General features: G+C 29.7%; 1 protein-coding gene across 1 annotated transcript; it reads left to right on the top strand.

Moving 5' to 3' along the window:
- The first annotated feature begins 1,702 nt into the window (after positions 1-1,702).
- Positions 1,703-15,354, top strand: LOC132756177 (uncharacterized). The gene is made up of 14 exons (XM_060747179.1): positions 1,703-1,803; positions 2,098-2,124; positions 4,969-5,468; positions 5,862-5,957; positions 6,464-6,687; positions 7,175-7,358; positions 7,998-8,074; positions 8,381-8,425; positions 8,829-9,083; positions 9,670-9,790; positions 10,228-10,344; positions 10,746-10,975; positions 11,608-11,812; positions 12,623-15,354. Exons 3-14 carry the CDS (start codon positions 5,021-5,023, stop codon positions 12,712-12,714), a joined length of 2,094 nt encoding a protein of 697 aa, XP_060603162.1. The 5' UTR covers positions 1,703-1,803; positions 2,098-2,124; positions 4,969-5,020; the 3' UTR covers positions 12,715-15,354.
- The last annotated feature ends 2,762 nt before the right edge of the window (positions 15,355-18,116 follow it).

Raw genomic sequence — 18,116 nt, 5'->3', positions numbered from 1 at the left:
GATGAGGCAAATGTAAAAAGATGTTTTAGTTAGTATAACAAGTTAATGTGGTAAATGTTTAAGGACGTGTGGTTCAAGACTGCACGATGAAATCAAGAGCTTGTGTGATATATGTAATGATGTAGTTAATGCGAGATGGTGATGTGGTTTATGTAAATTGTGTTTATAGTTAAAGAAAACACATTTTGTTCATATATCGAGCTGATATGATAAACGGAAGATGGTGTGAATGATGTAAAAAGACGATGTGGTTAATATTATACGTACCTGTGGTTAATGTAAAGACGAGGTGATGAATGTAAAAGTTTGGTGTTATAAATGTAAAATGACGTTGCGGTTAATGTATAAAAATGGCGTGGTTAATGAAATGTGGTTTGTTTTAATGTCAAATTTTGATGTGGTAAATGTAAAAATATAAGTGTGGTTAAAGTTACAAAACGATGCGGTTAATATATAAAGCTGGTGTGTTTCATGAAAGGAGGTGTTGTTAATGTAAAAAATGAAGTTAAGTAGGCGAGGTTAATGAAGACCGTGTGGTTAGGTAGAGCATAGGTCCAGATTCCTCTACGCGGCAGGTCAAGGTCAATTCCTCCGATGTACCAGGGATGATTGGTTGACCTCTCGTGACTAACTCGGGAGAGTGTGGTCCTGCAAAGTATCGTTGTTACGAAACACGGATGCCTTGGCAGTATTTCAAGACGTCCCCGATGGTTGCAGCTACACTCAGCAGATCGACAAGGTCGTGTAGGTTTGAGACATACGGTAAACTCCGGTGTCGAGTATAAATAAAACAAAAACAAACTAATCGTTGGACTGAAAATCGATCGATCCTTGTTCGATAACCGGACGGTGCAGGTCACTTTGCTAACTGTCGTGATCCGGGGTAACACTACTTCCACCACTACTATAATAATCGTGTGGTTTATCTATGATGTATACGTGGAGTATGGCATGATAAGAGATAGTGTTGCATGATGGCGTACTGAACCGAAGTTGTGGTTTATGAATCGATCGTTTTTGGTTCAAATGAAATGTGGTTAGTATATAAAATGTGAAGAGTTATTTTTTTACTTTTAACACAATAACGAACTGTGATTATTTTTATATACATGATGTTTAATAAACATAATCAAACAATTATGAGGTTACGACTACAATCAGACTTATTTCATGAAAATGTTGTTTGGCTTAAATGAAGAGCTATAACTTGTGATTTCTGGAATAGAATATAACCCTAGATTGTTTTCTGCCGGAACAGCAGACAGCTGGGCAGAAAATTTATAAAACATGACAATTAACATATATATTCTTTACTAGTATTTAAATTTCTTTATTTTGACTTTCTTTTTATCAGTATCTTTAATATGTGTAAAAGCTAAATATGAGCGACGTACTGGCTTAAGATTAATGTTAATACACAATATGAACCATTAAGTTATTTAATATGAAAAGAACTTCAATGCATGCACGAACTTGTAAAAACAAAAACAACAACAGCAAAAAAAAAAACAAAAAAAACAAAGGAAATACGTAAACGACAGATTGTTGCCAAGTATTGCAAAAATATGTATGTTATAAACAATAAATATATATAGTTGTTGGAAATATCCATAGTTATTTTAAGGTGTCTGAATTCATTTAAATCTATGGAATGAAACATGGGAATACCGAGGAAGTTTACACGTTACCAGTAGAGATGATAAATAATACTGTTTGACTTCATACGACGATTATTTTACACGGACTACCTACAAGCCTAATGCATTAGGGGAAAACATGATTTACATAATGCGCATTTAAATGGTAGGAATATTTTGTGTAACAAAATATGAAACACAATAAATCATCTGGTGGAAATGAAATGCTTGTTGAAAAGAAATTAAAGTTCCTAGAAATTTTCTTAACCGCAGTTTTTGAAACGTACTAACTACAAATGTCATAGTTTCTAACATATTTTTGGATAATATATATCATAAACTGTATTTCACGTCATATTTAAGATAAATATATAATTTCTTTAAGCTTCTGATTTTATTTTACGTTTCCTGTAAAGCATATCCTATTAATTTTTCATAATTCTATCTCTTTTCATTTCAGTTTAGAGCGACGACGGAAGAACGAATTGTAAGCGGTTTTTTGTCAATTCCTTCAATATATATAAAAGAGTGTGACAAAATGTTAAATTGTGCTGTAGTTTTAGGACAACGTATTTTTGTGTGTAAAAGAACATTAATTTAAATTTTGATTAAAAGTGGAATTGCATTCAATTAAATTACTACAGCATTCGACTGTTTCTAGAATTGAAAAAGTATAACACTTTTTAAAAAAGGCAGGTAAAAACTAACTTGAAAATATTGAGAATTAAGATTTAAAAAAATCTCTTTGGCATGATTGATTTCATTGCGTTAAGTATAGAAATTTGAAAATCGCTTTAGGCTGTGCCAGGGAGGGGGCGCTGAGAGACGCTTCACAGTTCATATCTTTCTTGAAATGTCTCGATAAAACAACAAAACAGAGTCTTCGATTTTCAATTTTCTCATTTTTTGTTGTCGTTTTTTTTATATACATGTACATGTTATATTTTGACAAAATATAAATAAAACATAAATTAAACAATCGAATTATCTATCCAATAACTGTACAATGATGACAGAAATATTTATACTCATATATATGTAGATATCATTTTTATAGATTTGATAAGCGGAAATATTTAGCAAGACAAATTCTTGTTTAGTTTAAAGATGTCAAACAAAAACAAAGGATAATCAAATTTAAGGTGATTTAACTCTAGAATAAAAAAATACATGTTATCTTTAAGGAATTTTTTTTATATAATCAACGTCTGTTTTTATTCATATCTACAAAAATGAATAAATAAATGAATAAATAAATAAATAAATAAATAAATAAATAAATAAATAAATAAATAAATAAATAAATAAATAAATAAATAAATAAAAAGCACCAGTATAAGATTATTAAAGAAGTATATTAATATAAGCACACTCCATACATGTTATTTTGTAATGCACTTATTTTTCGGCTCAAAGTGGACATTTGTTTAATTTAGATTGTTTAAAAAATAAAGAATTTAAAATATATATTGCTTCAAAATTTTAACTTGATTTTGTATCGTTTACAGTTTGTCAACAGACAACCACCGCCCCGAACAAAATAAACTATCATTTTGGATTAAATAAGAAAAAAAATCTTGAAACAATATATTTTGTCATCACATGAAGTAAATTATCACAATGATTTATTATTCTTAGTTTGTATTTGGTATGTTAAAAGTTTTGTAATACATTTATATTTCATTTGTACGTGTCGCACCTTCAAATGAACTACAACAAAATCATGAAAGTATTGTATCTGTTTTCTTCCTTCTCGTATTTGCCTTAATTTTTCAGAGTGCAATGTTACATTTTTCAAGTAAAAAGTTATTGTTTAACAGTATGAAATCAACGTGATTTTTGTCTATATGTTAAGTATGGAACAAAAGAAAGTAAATTGAAATATTTTAATTTGTTTATTTTTATGTATTAAATATTAACTAAATTAGAGAAAAAATAGTCATAGTATTGGGTGTACCTATAAAGTTATTTTGTAAACAAATACATGAACTCGTATGTACAAAAAAGAAAACATGGCCGACATCAACATAATTTATGCAGATAACAGGTTTTTACACATGCGCATGCGTACTGATAACTTTTCCGTATGGTATTTCCACATTACTTTCCGAACTGTTAAAAGATTTCCGCGTGCCTTCCAAGTAAATCTTTATATTTTATGATTTGTTTCTGCGGCTCATGGTAACTTATAGCTTTTAATTAATATTATTAAATTAAATTTAAGTTGTAGGATAAATGAAAATGAAATAATAAATAAAAGTTATAATTGAAATAATAAAAAAGTGTTCAACGATGCAATATACATGCATACAATTAAAAAGCAAATCTTAAAGTATTCTCGGATAATAGATATAATTTAATATGAAAATGATATTTTGGATTGGGCAATGACAAAAAACTTTAGAAAGAATATCTTTATTAAATAGATTTATTTATAATGTAATTACTAATCTAAAACGAGGAAATAATTTGTTATATTTTTCACTATTTATAACTGACAGACGCATATTGTAAGTGAATTGTTTCTTTTTAATTTGTAATGGTGATAAATTTATCATTTTTAATAATAATGTAACAAATAATACCACAGATCACAAAAAATAATCATTGTTTCGTGAAGATTTTTAAATATAACTTTTTAGAAGCAACAGATGGACTAGGATATTTGATTATATATTCAACATTTTTTAAGACGAAATATTTAATAAAAATAATAATAAAACAAAATATTTAATAAAAATAATAATAAAACAAAAACAACTCATGTGTTAAATTAAAGCAAATTTAAAAAAGGTTGTCAGAAAAATAAGTGATTTAAATATTAGCAAAACAGTTGTACAAAAGTCTGTTCTGTGGTCAAGTGTGCATTGCTGGACCTTATTTGGAGCTGCCCTCCGTGATTGGTGATCTTTGTTGTCATATTTTATAATGAAGATTATATTAGAAATAATATTAGAAATGAATTTTATTTATATAATTTGCAAATTTTCAAATGAAAAAAAAATGACGGCATAAATTGACTACAAGTGCTAGATTAGGAATTTTATTCGTGGTATTAAACAATCTCGTAGAAAATGATTGCATAATTTGATAAATATAAAAAAAAATTAAAACAACAAATAATTGACTTGTTCTTGATGAAGTAATTATGAAGGTTAAGCGTTGCAATTCTTTTGAAATCTATTATATATATTAATTTGATTATTCATAACATTTATTTTTTTTTGTATTCTTTAATTTGTTTATGTTTTATTGAAATATTGATTGAATTGATTAATAAAATATGTTTCATCAACATTTTCCTTAAGGGTATTTATAAAAACAATTTCAGTACACATTTTAATCGAATTTCGACGGATTTGTAAGACATCACAAATAACAAAATGAAATCAGAAGACACCGACACTGTCAAGTCAGCAAAAGCTGATGTATTTATTGTGCATAGTGCTGAAGACTCTTCACAAGCTGCTATTATAAACAAAACACTTGAAGAATTTGGACTGAGTTCGTTTGACTATAAAAGTGAACGCCATGCATTCACCATCGGGAAACCAGTATTCGACAATATTGTGTATGCCATAAAACACGCGGAAATCGTGCTGATTTTGGTTACAGAACATTCCATGAAATCTCATTGGGTGTCTTTAGAAACTCAAGTAGCACTGGAGAATTCACAACGTGGAAACATTCTGAGCGTTCGTTTGGTTTTTGCAGGCGTTTCAGAAAAAGATAGGTTGGAATTTAAGCACGGAATGTTGGCCACAATACCTGATATTGTAGTGGATTTTAACAAAGAGCATTGGAAAGAGTCCTTTATAAAAATGATTAAAGGTAATTTGATTTTTTCTTTCATTTTGCAGTCCTTAAAGGTTTTCCCTAACTATAGCCGAAAAATGACTTCATTTTTAAAATTATATAATGTATCTAGTTTTATTACTTTTAACAATACAGGTTTCAAAATAAGGATGTAAATAATAAAATAATTGTGTCAAGAGTGTTAAAAAGTAGCTCTGTTTTGCTTTGTTTTGTTTGGATGGGCTATTTTTTTAAGGGGGGGGGGTATGTGGTAAAGAATTTAAATTTAAGATGATTTAACACCAACTTCATGAAATGAATATTTATACAAATATAGATGATCATTTAGTATCATTTGGCAAACCATTCAAATTGTCACATCAATATCATGTTTAATAATTATTTTTCTGACTTATGTTTAATGTATAGAGAACATACCGACACAGAAACTTCTCCCGGCAGGAAATGTTGCACATGGTCTTGTGTTCAACTATTTCAGTGGTTACTTAACATATGTTCTGCCAGGTATGTAGTCAAATTTTAGAATTCCAGGTAGGCAGCCTAATTTTAATAATATTAATTCTGTCCTATTATTTACCTTATGTTTTATACAGCATATTAAAGTCTGTTAGATTTTATGAAACCAATCATTACAAACTCTTTTTGCATAGAGTAGGGCTGATTTTAAACATATTTCTTATCAATCAGCAATGATACATATCCCAATTCACCTACAAGAGACTGAAGTTAACATGATAACGAAAGTACAAGAAATATTCATTTAAACTAGAAAAAAGGTTCTAACCCAATGGTAGCCAACAAATTATTCAACTGAAGAATAAAGATTGATGATAAAATTGCATAATGTTTCAATTCTTAAACGTCTCTCCTGGCGTCATGACGTATGTTGGTTGTCAGAATTTTCAACTTCTTTTGTAAACAATGGGAGAAAAGGTTAACAAAAGAATAAAAGAAAACATAATTTGAAAAACATACAACGAATTAAAAATAAAAGACAAATTTTGTTTCAGCCATTTCAAAATCGGTTGAGCAAGTGGACATTTTCACATCTGACAAATTCTCAAAGAAGATGTTTATCGTCATACCAGAATCGTGTGACGTCACACCACTGGAAGGTAGTTATGAAAACTTCGTGATAGAAAAGATGGACAAAACGCTCGATATTGATGCCACGCATGGTGACAAGAGACGAAAATATACTTTGACTATTTACAAAATCACGAAAGGAAGCGAGGTAAAAGTCATTGATATCCAACATTTTTCAAGTGAAAAAAGAAGACAAAATGAATAACATTGCACAATCCGTTCATTCTCAGATAAAACAATTTCACACACGACAAAAATGTTAATAAGGCATGAAAAAGGTCAAGAACGTCCAAATTCAAATTTCACGTTTAAATAAATAAAGTCAACTTTTATCTATCTTTATTATCAAACTAAATGAGCCGTGTCACGACAAAACCAACATAATGTGTTTGCGACCAGCATGGATCCAGACCAGCCTGCGCATCCGCGCAGTCTGATCAGGATCCATGCTGTTCGCTATCAGTTTCTCTACTTGCTATAGGGTTTGTAAGCGAACAGCATGGATCCTGATCAGACTGCGCGGATGCGCAGGCTGGTCTGGATCCATGCTGGTCGCAAACGCACTATGTTGGTTTTGTCGTGACACGGCTCAAATGCATACAGCTTTCTTTGACCTTGTCCCTTTTCTGTTTCAGTTTTACTATTTCTGCGCCGATTGCCCGTTTATAATTGCTACAATGTTAAAGATGAAGACAATGGGTTTTGCCAACATTGATTTACACTATCAGGTGATCAGGTTTTATATGACACTGAAGGAACTAGTCGAACATCGCAGTAACCTGGAATGCAAGGACACTGCAAACATTATAATGTTTAATAGTAAGTTTATCAAGACATAAAGAAATGTATGTTGCAAGTTTCCTTATGGATCATTACTTTAAAATATGTTCCATTACATATAATAATTAAATTGTAAATAATTAGATCAGTAACATTTCCAAAACTTTCACCATTTAAGATGTCAATGATTACAAAATATGAGTATTATAATGTTATAAGAAAATAATAATTGTATTATTTTAATAACTTTTATTATAAAAGATCTCGTTGCATACAATTAATACAATATCACCGTGTTTACATGATATGAAAAGAATAAACAAATGATTACAATAAACAGAAGAAGTTCAACGTGTTAAAGACTGTACATTAAAGAAAAGACTGCTAGTATTAAAATTGCCGACTGCATAAAAAAGAAACCATTAATAGATTGCAATACTGTTTAATAATTATAGATTGTAACAAAATATTATTATAAGGTAATTATGATTCCTAACAATCAATCGCCATAGACCGAGATTATTTATTTTAATTATAGTAATATTGTGTGGTTAAGAAGAATATACAATTGTCTTCCCTATATAAACTTTTAAAACAATTGTCACTCAAGTGTATCTGCTTAGGATTTATTATGCGTACTGATTTAATGTTTAACACTTCCTTCTTTTTTAACTTCAGAACAAAAATTTTCTTCAAGTCCTGCTCAGGATATATGGACAGCATTAGAGGCCGAACTTAACAATTTAACAGACATTGTAAGTTTAACGTCATATTAAATTCAATGGTCTGGTAAACTGAAAATTTTATAAATCTTTACTGATGAATTTACTCCTTATAAACATTCTCTTTTTTCGAATATTTTTACTATTAACATTTAATAAATGTTTTCTTAAATATGATTATTGATTTATAAATGAAAGTCATTTATATATCACAACAATATACATGTATTTGAATAGCAAAAAATAGTCATGCTTAACGGATGTACAGGCTAGCATAACACTGTTATATTGGAAATATAGCAAATTCCAGAATTTATAAGTAAAATTATTCAATTTTAGGAACCGAAGGCAATACAAAAAAGAAATGGAGTTTTTGAAAACTGTGTAAGTTTTATATATCTTCAAACAACATTTTATAAAACTTTTCAATTTTGTAACATTTTGACATTTAGAAATGTTCTGCTTTTTTTATAAACGAATCTTAAGCAGGCTGTGAAGTAAAACATTAATTGGCTCTTAATTAATTATTTTCTTTATTATTTTTTCTTAATTAATTATTTTTTCTTTTTTTTAATTGTTTTCTTTATAAATTGGTTTTTTTCTGTATTAGTTGTTTTCTTTATTAATTCATGTTTTCTTTATTAATTGGTTTTCTTTATAACTTGTTATTTTTTCTTTATTTATTGTTGTAAGGGATAATACAATTTATCTTTTTATCAAATTATTTTGTTATATTATCAGTACTTTTATACTTTTGCACTTTACATTCTATACAAACTAATTACAGGACAAGACATGTAAAGTGACAGTGACTTACTCTGCAGATAAAAACACAAATCAGCCATTGGTTGATGAAATAACAGACTTTCTAACAAAGCACAATGTAAATTTTACCTGCGACGAGTCAGATGAGACTGACCTTGAAGCAACAGATACAAATTGGAGGATTTTTGTTCTGACTGACACTTCAATTAAAGACGGGAATATGATACATGAATTTAATGAAGCAATGTCAATTAGCATTTCCAAAAACAAAGTGCAGGTTGGTTTATTATTAAATCAAATTAATGTACGCTCAACTAATTAGCTAAATTAATTCAACTTTCGTCTAAAGTTTTACGCAAATGTCTTGCCTTAAATGAAAAAATGGACAATAATGAAAAAAGTATTTACGCTGGGTATTATTTTTCATTATTAATAATATATTGGTAAGATAACATTTTGATAAAATGAGACATTGATAAAATTAAATATTGATAAAATAAGACATTGGTAAAGAAAGATATTGCTAAAATAAAATATTGATAGAATAAGTTATTGGTAAAATAAGATATTGGTAAAATATTGTGTAATTGTACTTTTCAAATGACATTCTGAAACACCTTTATAATTTTCTATTATTTATTGTTGTTATATTCTTAAAGGCACTTTCAAAATTCAAAATGAACAATGTTGTCTTTTTCTCTGAAAAAGGACAAACTTGTGTTTTATAATTTTTAAAGAGACATGATAACTCAAATTTACATATAAAAGTTCTTCTTCTTCATATAGATATAATAAGATTTTTGAATAGTATATGTAAAAGACAATTTTAAGATATTATACAACAAGAAAATATTTCTTTTCAGGTCATACCTATTGTTGCAAAAGGTGTAAATATGAAAGATATTCCTTACAGTTTAAAATGGATAACTATTTTAAGTGAAGAAGACCCTTGCTATCTAGACACTATGTGGAGTACTATGCAAGGTATAAAAATTTGAAAGTATCAGGCAAATGTTGGGTAACGCAAAATGAAAATACTAGTATATAAAGTTTATACACATTTATTTTAGTTCGATTGTGTTGTAAGCTTTAAGCTTATTTAAACACTTCATCTCTTCGGAAAGATGCGAGTTTTATCTTCTTAATATGAAATATTCACAGAGTTAAAGTTAAATTTAGCAACATGAATCTATAAGTTATAATTAGGTTATTTTTACCCGCATTGACACAAAGTTATTGTTAATAGGCCATATAAGTCAACAAGAGCTGACTCTTGTTTTTGCAGTTCTTCTAACATATCCTTCACCTTTTTTCACACCATCATAGTTCAATAACGATTTAACTCCTATAAAATTAAGGCAACAATATATTAAGTCTTAAATGTGAATGTTAAGTTATAATTTTATAATTTATTGGTATAGATGAGAGGAATTTGGAGGAGCTCCTGCCTGCAGGCTCATTGTATGAGGGGCTGGCGTACTCGTACATGTTAAATTATATGTCTTTTAATCTCGTCGGCAAAACTGATAATGGAAAAGGTAAGTTACACTTAGTAGTTCTGAAAATTCATTGGTTTTTTTCCAGCTTATTAATTTCATTTTTATATCAATAATATTGTTTTTATAAAAAGAAAAATATGCATTACATTGTATTTCAATATAACTTTAAAATCAATAATTTCACAGATTTTATAAGACTTCTGAGCAATGAAAATAATTTTCAAAGTTGCAGATTCGATTTTGTCGAATCTCTCCATGACAGATATTGAAAATCTGCATAATCGTTTAGCACCCCAGCACCGCCTGAATCTGTATTTAATATTGTATTGAAATCAATGATCCCGAAATGACAAGAACAAAATATGCTGAACACTATTGCGAGGATAAAATTCTAAAAAAGGGTTCTAAATGCGAATAAAGAAATTGGAAACTTTTTTCAGACTTCAAAGAACGGTTTACGGATGCAGTTACAAAGCGCGAACTTAGCTGCCATATTGTTCCTAAAGTGTTTGTTATCGTACCGGAGTCATGTGAATTCCCCCCACCTGGCACACAATTTGAACACGAGGAACACATCGGACCTTTGGAACCAATAGTTATTGGCTCTCGTAAATATTTTCTTCAACTTTATGTTCTGACGTTATCAAAACCTGGAAAATGGAAGGGACAGGTAATTTGGCTCTCTTTTTATGCTTTTCTAATAACTTATGCACTTCTTTATGATTAATAATTGCTTTACAACTGTATTTCAAATAAACAAGTGAATTAAGAGCATTTAAGCCCGTCTTACATGTTAAATATAAATTTGATGCAGACTAAACATGATTATGTGTCCTATGACGTGAAATGCATGATGACCGTGCCTGATAATGACCCCCTAGCACCGTCTTAGACAGGATACATCTTTAAAGGATCTTTGAACTTTATACAATTGTGTTGCTTTTATTGTTGTTGTTTTTAAAATCTTAAGCAAACATTCTATTTGATAAAATTGATTACTCTTTCCCAACTCTCTTAATTGTGTATTTAAATGATACTTTACCAAATATTGAATTATTAAATGAAGGCTGGGAAGAAAATAGTTGTGTATCAATAGTTGTGTATCATATTAATAAACAGCCAATTTACTTTGTCCATGTTCAATTATTATATTTTCAATAGACACAATCAGATGATTTTATATACATGTACATGTAATTATATTAAGATCAGCAATAGGAGAATTTCAAACTCATGCAAATAGTTTAAAGCTGCATTCTTATGAAACAATCCGATTTTGTTTTAACGTTGCGTGGATTTCAGAGGGTTTGCTACGCCCGTGAGTATGCCACGCCAGTTATTGCCTTGAACGACATGACCCGACTCCCGTTTGCCGGGTTAAGCGTGTCGGAAATGAAGAAGCAGGCAAAACAATTCGCAGAGTTTTCTAATGAAATAATGAAACACGAAAAGTTCAACAAAGAAATTGGAGATGTGAAGGATAAATGCTCAATCGTTTATTTTGAAGGTTTGATAACTCTTGTTAAATAAGACTTCCCGTTAAGTAACTTTATATTAACGGCACTATCATCATTATTATTACATAACACGTCACGATTTTCTATTTTTAAAAACACGCAGCAAATACATGTACCAACACTAAATCTCAATGTCAGTTTCTAGTCCTATGGAATCTTTTGGTTCCTTTTAGTGCTCATTTGACCGTTGCAAAGGTAGGGATAAGGGAGTGATGTTGCACTGTACATAGTCTCACATACACACCCTAAAACAGTCCCAAGTTTGATTTGCACAGATAAAGTTTTATTTTCATTGCCTTTGATTAATCTTCTTTTCAAGAAAAGAAACTGATTACTTTATTTTTTGTAATTTCACTCCTTTCCAAAAAAGTGGTTTATTTTAATTCTTGATTATCAAAATGATTTTTCAAATTTTCATATCTTTTTCATACATACGTACAAAATAAAAGACCGTATAAAACGCAAACTACATTTCTTTATATTGTTACAATACGTTAATAGATATACATTGATTCATAATATTATAAAACGATTCGCCTCTTTAATTATTCGTACCATCTCTATTTGCTCATTCTGTGAGTCGCCTTTCCATCGATCGGATGTTTAAATTTAATTCAGGCAAAGTTTTGAATCACTTTTATGAAAAAATAGCTTATCCCAGCATTCACCTTGACATTTGTTTTCTTTCCTTCATAAGAACACACTTATGATTAGATATTTTCATTAAGATATGATTTTTTTCAACGTACAATTTCGCTTGTAAGTGATAATTGTACAAATTCGAATTGTGTATTTTTCAGATGATACACATGGAATGGCTGGTGTCACACGGCTTTTAGAAGAGCAAATCATCCAATGTCTTGAGGAGGATAATTATATTAAACCATCATAGAACAAAAACTATATTATTTATCTGGCATGCAGCTTAAACATTTGTTAAATCATTTTCAGATCCTCGCGTGATTTACAATCAATGAAAATTTATGTGTGAAGAAAATACGAAATTTGACTACATATTTGGACATTGTAGACAAGAAAATATGTTTTATGTAAGCGATATGCAGAATGGTGTTATGCAGATTAAAGTTAACCATTTTGTAATCAGCTATACTTTTAAAATTTATATAATTTATATAAGATTGGTGCACGCATAAAATGTTTATCATATTGTTAGATTTTATGCATGAACATGAAAGATGTGGGCGAATATTTGTATACATTAAGTTTCAGTGCAATGTATGGTTATCGAGAGAATTTCTGTAATTATGTTACATTATTTATAAGTACAATTGTTATGTTTATAAACAAACTTTATTTATTTTGCATTCATCAATGTATTATTTATTTTTTGTGTCATAATGTTTACATAATTGTAATATAAAAGGAAGCAGTTTACTTCCTAGCTCAACTAAAACCGAAGCTATGTCTTGCCATTTTGTATCTTATCAATTCTAATGATAATAACAACACAGACAAGAAGAAAAAATAGTTTTGTATGAAGTAACAGTAGCACAGTGGATCTTAACATGCAAAAATGGACCATGGATACAAATAATGATTTTTATGTACATTGTAATTTATCCTGGTGGTATATAAAAAAGATTTTGAATTGATTTTTGGCTGGTTGCAAAGCGTAAAAAATACATGTATCTAGGTTTCATTGGCTTAACTTATGATAAATAAATACAAAAATAAATGTATGATTCTCGTATCCAAGCAACGGTTGTACAGTGACGGTTATCTGTTGATTAAATAAAACATGTATATTTCAATTGTCAAAGTGAATAAAGGTTTTTCGTTCTTTACTTTTTGCAATAAAGGTCAATAAATATAACAATATTTTTATACTAAAAACTACGAAAAGCAACATTTATATTACATAATTCAATGATTTATAGTTTTATACCATAGCAAAATTTATAAATGATGGGGAGAAAAAACTATAAGACTTATTTTATGTCATCCAGTACTATTAACCAGACAGCACTGTGCGACATTTCACAGATAACATGTACGAATATATGATAAGATCCGAATCATTGTAACTGTTCGTGACCCTATCGGTCAGATTTTTACTTCCTCTTCTAAAACGATCTCTTGAAATGAAGTCACTATGCCATTTTCAATTTTGCTCATAGAAACAGCATGTTGTCAAATTTACAACTTCAAATTTTTAATTGAGTCTACAAGTAATGAAAATTTGGATTTTTTTAAGAAAAAAAAGTGTATTATTATATAACATAAAACGGTAAATAAACGTGTCAAATTCATAAAATGACCTATATTGCTCATCATTATCAAAGAGGTCAATAAATGAACTAAAAGTGCAAGGTATAAATATTTACTGAAAGCATGATTGTGTTTAAACCACAAATACTAAAATGAAAGAAAAATACGTCATGGTTAGTTTAGAGACTTTTGTAAACAATACACAAGATGTTTTTAAGTACACTTGTCAGTATTGCACTCTTCAAAGTTAGTTTTGGTTAAAGATACAACGATTATGATCATGTCATTATTAGAATTTTAATGTATATAATACATATAAGCATAAGAAAGATTTTTGCACAAGCATGATTTGAATGCAGTAGAAAGTTAACTTCAACAAAATTTACATGCCATAGATCGAGGGTGCAATTTAAACAATATATTAATCCATCCAAATATAACAAAATGCATGATATTATGTAAGAAACAAAAAAGTAATTATTGTAATGAACTTACTATATGTATTGCAAAACAAAAATAGAAAATGTAAAAATATCAGGTGTTTATATTGATAATAACTTGTCCTAGAATTACCAAATTGAAGTGCTTTGTTCAAATTTTAACTCAAAAATAGCATTATTGAGGCGTATATATTTGACAGATGAAATGAAATAGTTATTTTATAATGTCGAAGTTTGATTATTGCTGTACTGTTTGGAGCAAAGAAAATTTAAGGTCTTTAAATAGAATAGGTAAAATGCAAAACATCTCGAATAAGAAATCAAGATACCGGTAATTATACTGAAAGAACTTGGGTGGATGCCGTTCAATGAACGATGCAATTTTCATACTGTAAAGCTTGCATTAATCTAGCTCCATCTTATAAATCTGAAAATTTGACTTTTTCTAGCAATAAAATTGACAATTCAAGATCACCATCACATGATGACATAGCTATACCTAAACAACGGACAAATAATGGTAAAAACACTGTTTGTAACATTGGTGCAAAGATTTGGAATAGAATACCATCTAATATCCCTTCTTCTAATTCTCTGACATCTTTTAAAAATAAATATAAAACATATCTTGCAGAGCAAATAAATATCTTCATAACTATGTCATTTTGTTATCATACTTATTATGCATGTATATTTGTTAATATATTTGTATATGAAAATCTATAAATATTTAATATCTACAAAAAGCGTTTGTCTGAAAAAGTTAGAGGGCAAAAGTTGTAGTTGTTTTATGATGTTTTGTGTTTGTGTTTCTATATATATTGTTTAGAAAGCCAAATTTAAATTTAAGATATGTTATTTGTTTTCTACGGTGGTATTTATATTAATTTGTTACCTTCTTTAAATAAAGATTTTATCATTATTATTATAATTGTTACTCGTCTCTAATCAGTGTTGAACCTGACCGGTCACGTGATTAGTTAAAGACCATGCATACATTAGTTAAAGATCCTAGGGCACAGATAAATAGCTATACAATCATGGAAGCATATGGACTTCAAATCTTTACTCCTTTGTCAAAAAAGTTCATTCATATACCATCAATGATGGTTTATCCTCCTATCGGCCTATCTTCATACCACTGCTAATGGAGAAACAGAGAAAAGAAACAACCAAGACGATAGAACCAGGAAAATTTGAGTATGACTCGGTTAAAGTCATCACGCCATGTGTAAATGGCATTTGAACTAATTTAGGTAACCGACCAGGTGGCGGTTTCAATTTATATGATTTTCCATCAAGGCAATATTTAACTGATCAATAGCCTTTTCACTAGAAAATCGTCTTTAGTCGAGAAACTTCCAGGTACAGTTTACGAAATGCTTCTGATATGCCAACAATACGAACAAGTACTTCTCTTTACCATAATGCATTTCTGCTATCTACTTTGAGAGATTGGAACTCCCTCACAAGAGAAAATCAAAACTCATCATCGTTGTCCCCCTTTAAAACGCAACTAAAAGTTAACTTCAAAATCCCTAAATGATATTACATAGGTGGAAGAAAATGACAAGTCATTCACACTCGGCTCTGAACAGAATGTAGCTTTCTAAACAATCACATAAACAGAAAAAATATGCTCCCTCGCCAAATTGTCCATGTGACCTCCTTGAAAGTAACAACCACTATTTCTTTGGATGTCTCTTGTATAATTATATCAGACTTCGACTCTTTGATGTTTTTTTCTAAAGTCTGTACTAAGACACACCTTACTAAACGGCGACCTGAATATTAGCCATGACATTAATTATAAAAAACAAGCACTCCAGGTTAACATACGTGAAAGTTACCGATTTCCAGGATCTAAGTTTCACAAAAATATAAAATTTGACCTTTCCGAATGAATCTTCACAAATTTCTTTTTTCATTCAATCATTCATTCAACTAGAACCCTTTGAACAATTGCTAGTTTCACTATGATTTAATTCGCAGCTTAATATTTGATTTTTTTCTTTCTTTGTATATGTTCTTATTCTTATAAAAATCTGTGTTTCAAACAATATTACCAATACAATTGACGACTCAGTGCATGTTGTACAAATGTATAGGAGAAGACCGTTATAAGCTTTGTAGTTTTCGGCTCTAAACCTTTTACTCATTGTACTTATTGTAAATCTATTATTGACAGGTTGTTTTCATTGTTTGAAATAAATCCTGCTTGAGCTTGATTTATTCTTAAGCGACCGCTACTGTATTTCGTTACATTTTAAAATACCAGACAAAAAAATAGATTTCCTATCAAAGAATACCCATATATTGCATCGCGACCGTATGCAAATCAACTGTCCTGTCCGGCACGACGGTCATACGAACGTATTCTTCGCACTTATGCGTTGCTGTTTTCTCCTAATAGAAAGTGAAATATTCGTTTGTTAGTTGGCCAGCATTGAAAACTTCGTAAAATGCTGATTTTTGTATCATAAAAGTTAAATGTGCGTTACAATATCACACGTATGCCGTCAGCAACATCACATGTGGTCCATGTTCAATCTGTGACAAATTCGGCACAATACAGACTGCAACTAACGGTAACACTTCTATATATAAAGTTTGAGGGATATCTGACCTTCGGTAGTTTTAATTAATGTCAGATACAGTTTGATAGTGTCAACTGAAATAGTTTTATAGGTCAAAGTTGTACAATCTGGCATGATAAAGATAAGTTAAAAGGTCAACATTGGTATCTTTCATGTTACACCAACTAATTTATACGTTCAAACTCCTCCCAAACCTTTGCTTTTCCTGCCCTTAAAGGACTTTGTGCCCTCTCCGGCCTTTTGTTCGGTGCCCTACCGGGTATAATCCCGGAGGCCCTTTGTGATTGGATTTTGTTAGGGAAGGTCTCTTCGCCTTGTCGATCCATGGTCTCGTGTTTTATAGCTACGTCTCTCTTGCGATCTCAAAGACATTTGTAATTGAAAATCTTTAATACAATTTGTAAAAATGCTCAAAATTAAGAGGTAAAAAAAGTACGTTATCAAATTTACTGAGTTTGCAATTATAATTTCGTTTCTGGCATCAAAATAAAAGGTAGTTAACTAAATGTATGTTTCATATTATTTGGTGAAGTAGCAAGAACTAAACACATATTCTAAATTATATATGTGGTAGCATCACCATTTACAAACTATTTATTCGTCAAAAATTATACTATTAACTATTTGCAACACAATAAAAGAAATGCTACAAAAAGATACGTCGGCCTAACTTTTGTTATGATATTTTCTTTCTCAGTGGGTGATTCTTAAGAATAAAGTCGCATCATTTATTTTCTGAAGAGCTAATATAACGACAGTAAGTGTTATGATGTTTATTTGGCCACACTGCACGTATTAAAACCACAAATGTAGGTCATATAGTATGCATGCTCGTAAACGGGTTGAAAGAGTCCACTTTTTGTGACTGCAGATAATTCTATATTTGGAACAACAACTGATGCCGCGAAGAAAATAACCTACGTCATTGACGTAATTGAGGTAACAATGCGGTAGTTTGGTAACATATATAAGCTGGCTTCCAACATGAAGACAACCATACTTTATTGTGAACCTTCCTTCTTGCAGAT

The sequence above is a fragment of the Ruditapes philippinarum genome, unplaced genomic scaffold, assembly GCF_026571515.1.
Source record: "Ruditapes philippinarum isolate M1 unplaced genomic scaffold, ASM2657151v2 ctg2162_1_1_1_1, whole genome shotgun sequence".
Taxonomy (NCBI): Eukaryota; Metazoa; Mollusca; class Bivalvia; order Venerida; family Veneridae; genus Ruditapes; species Ruditapes philippinarum.
The sequence above is the reverse complement of the archived record's forward strand: the minus strand, read 5'-3'. Positions and strand labels throughout refer to the sequence as shown.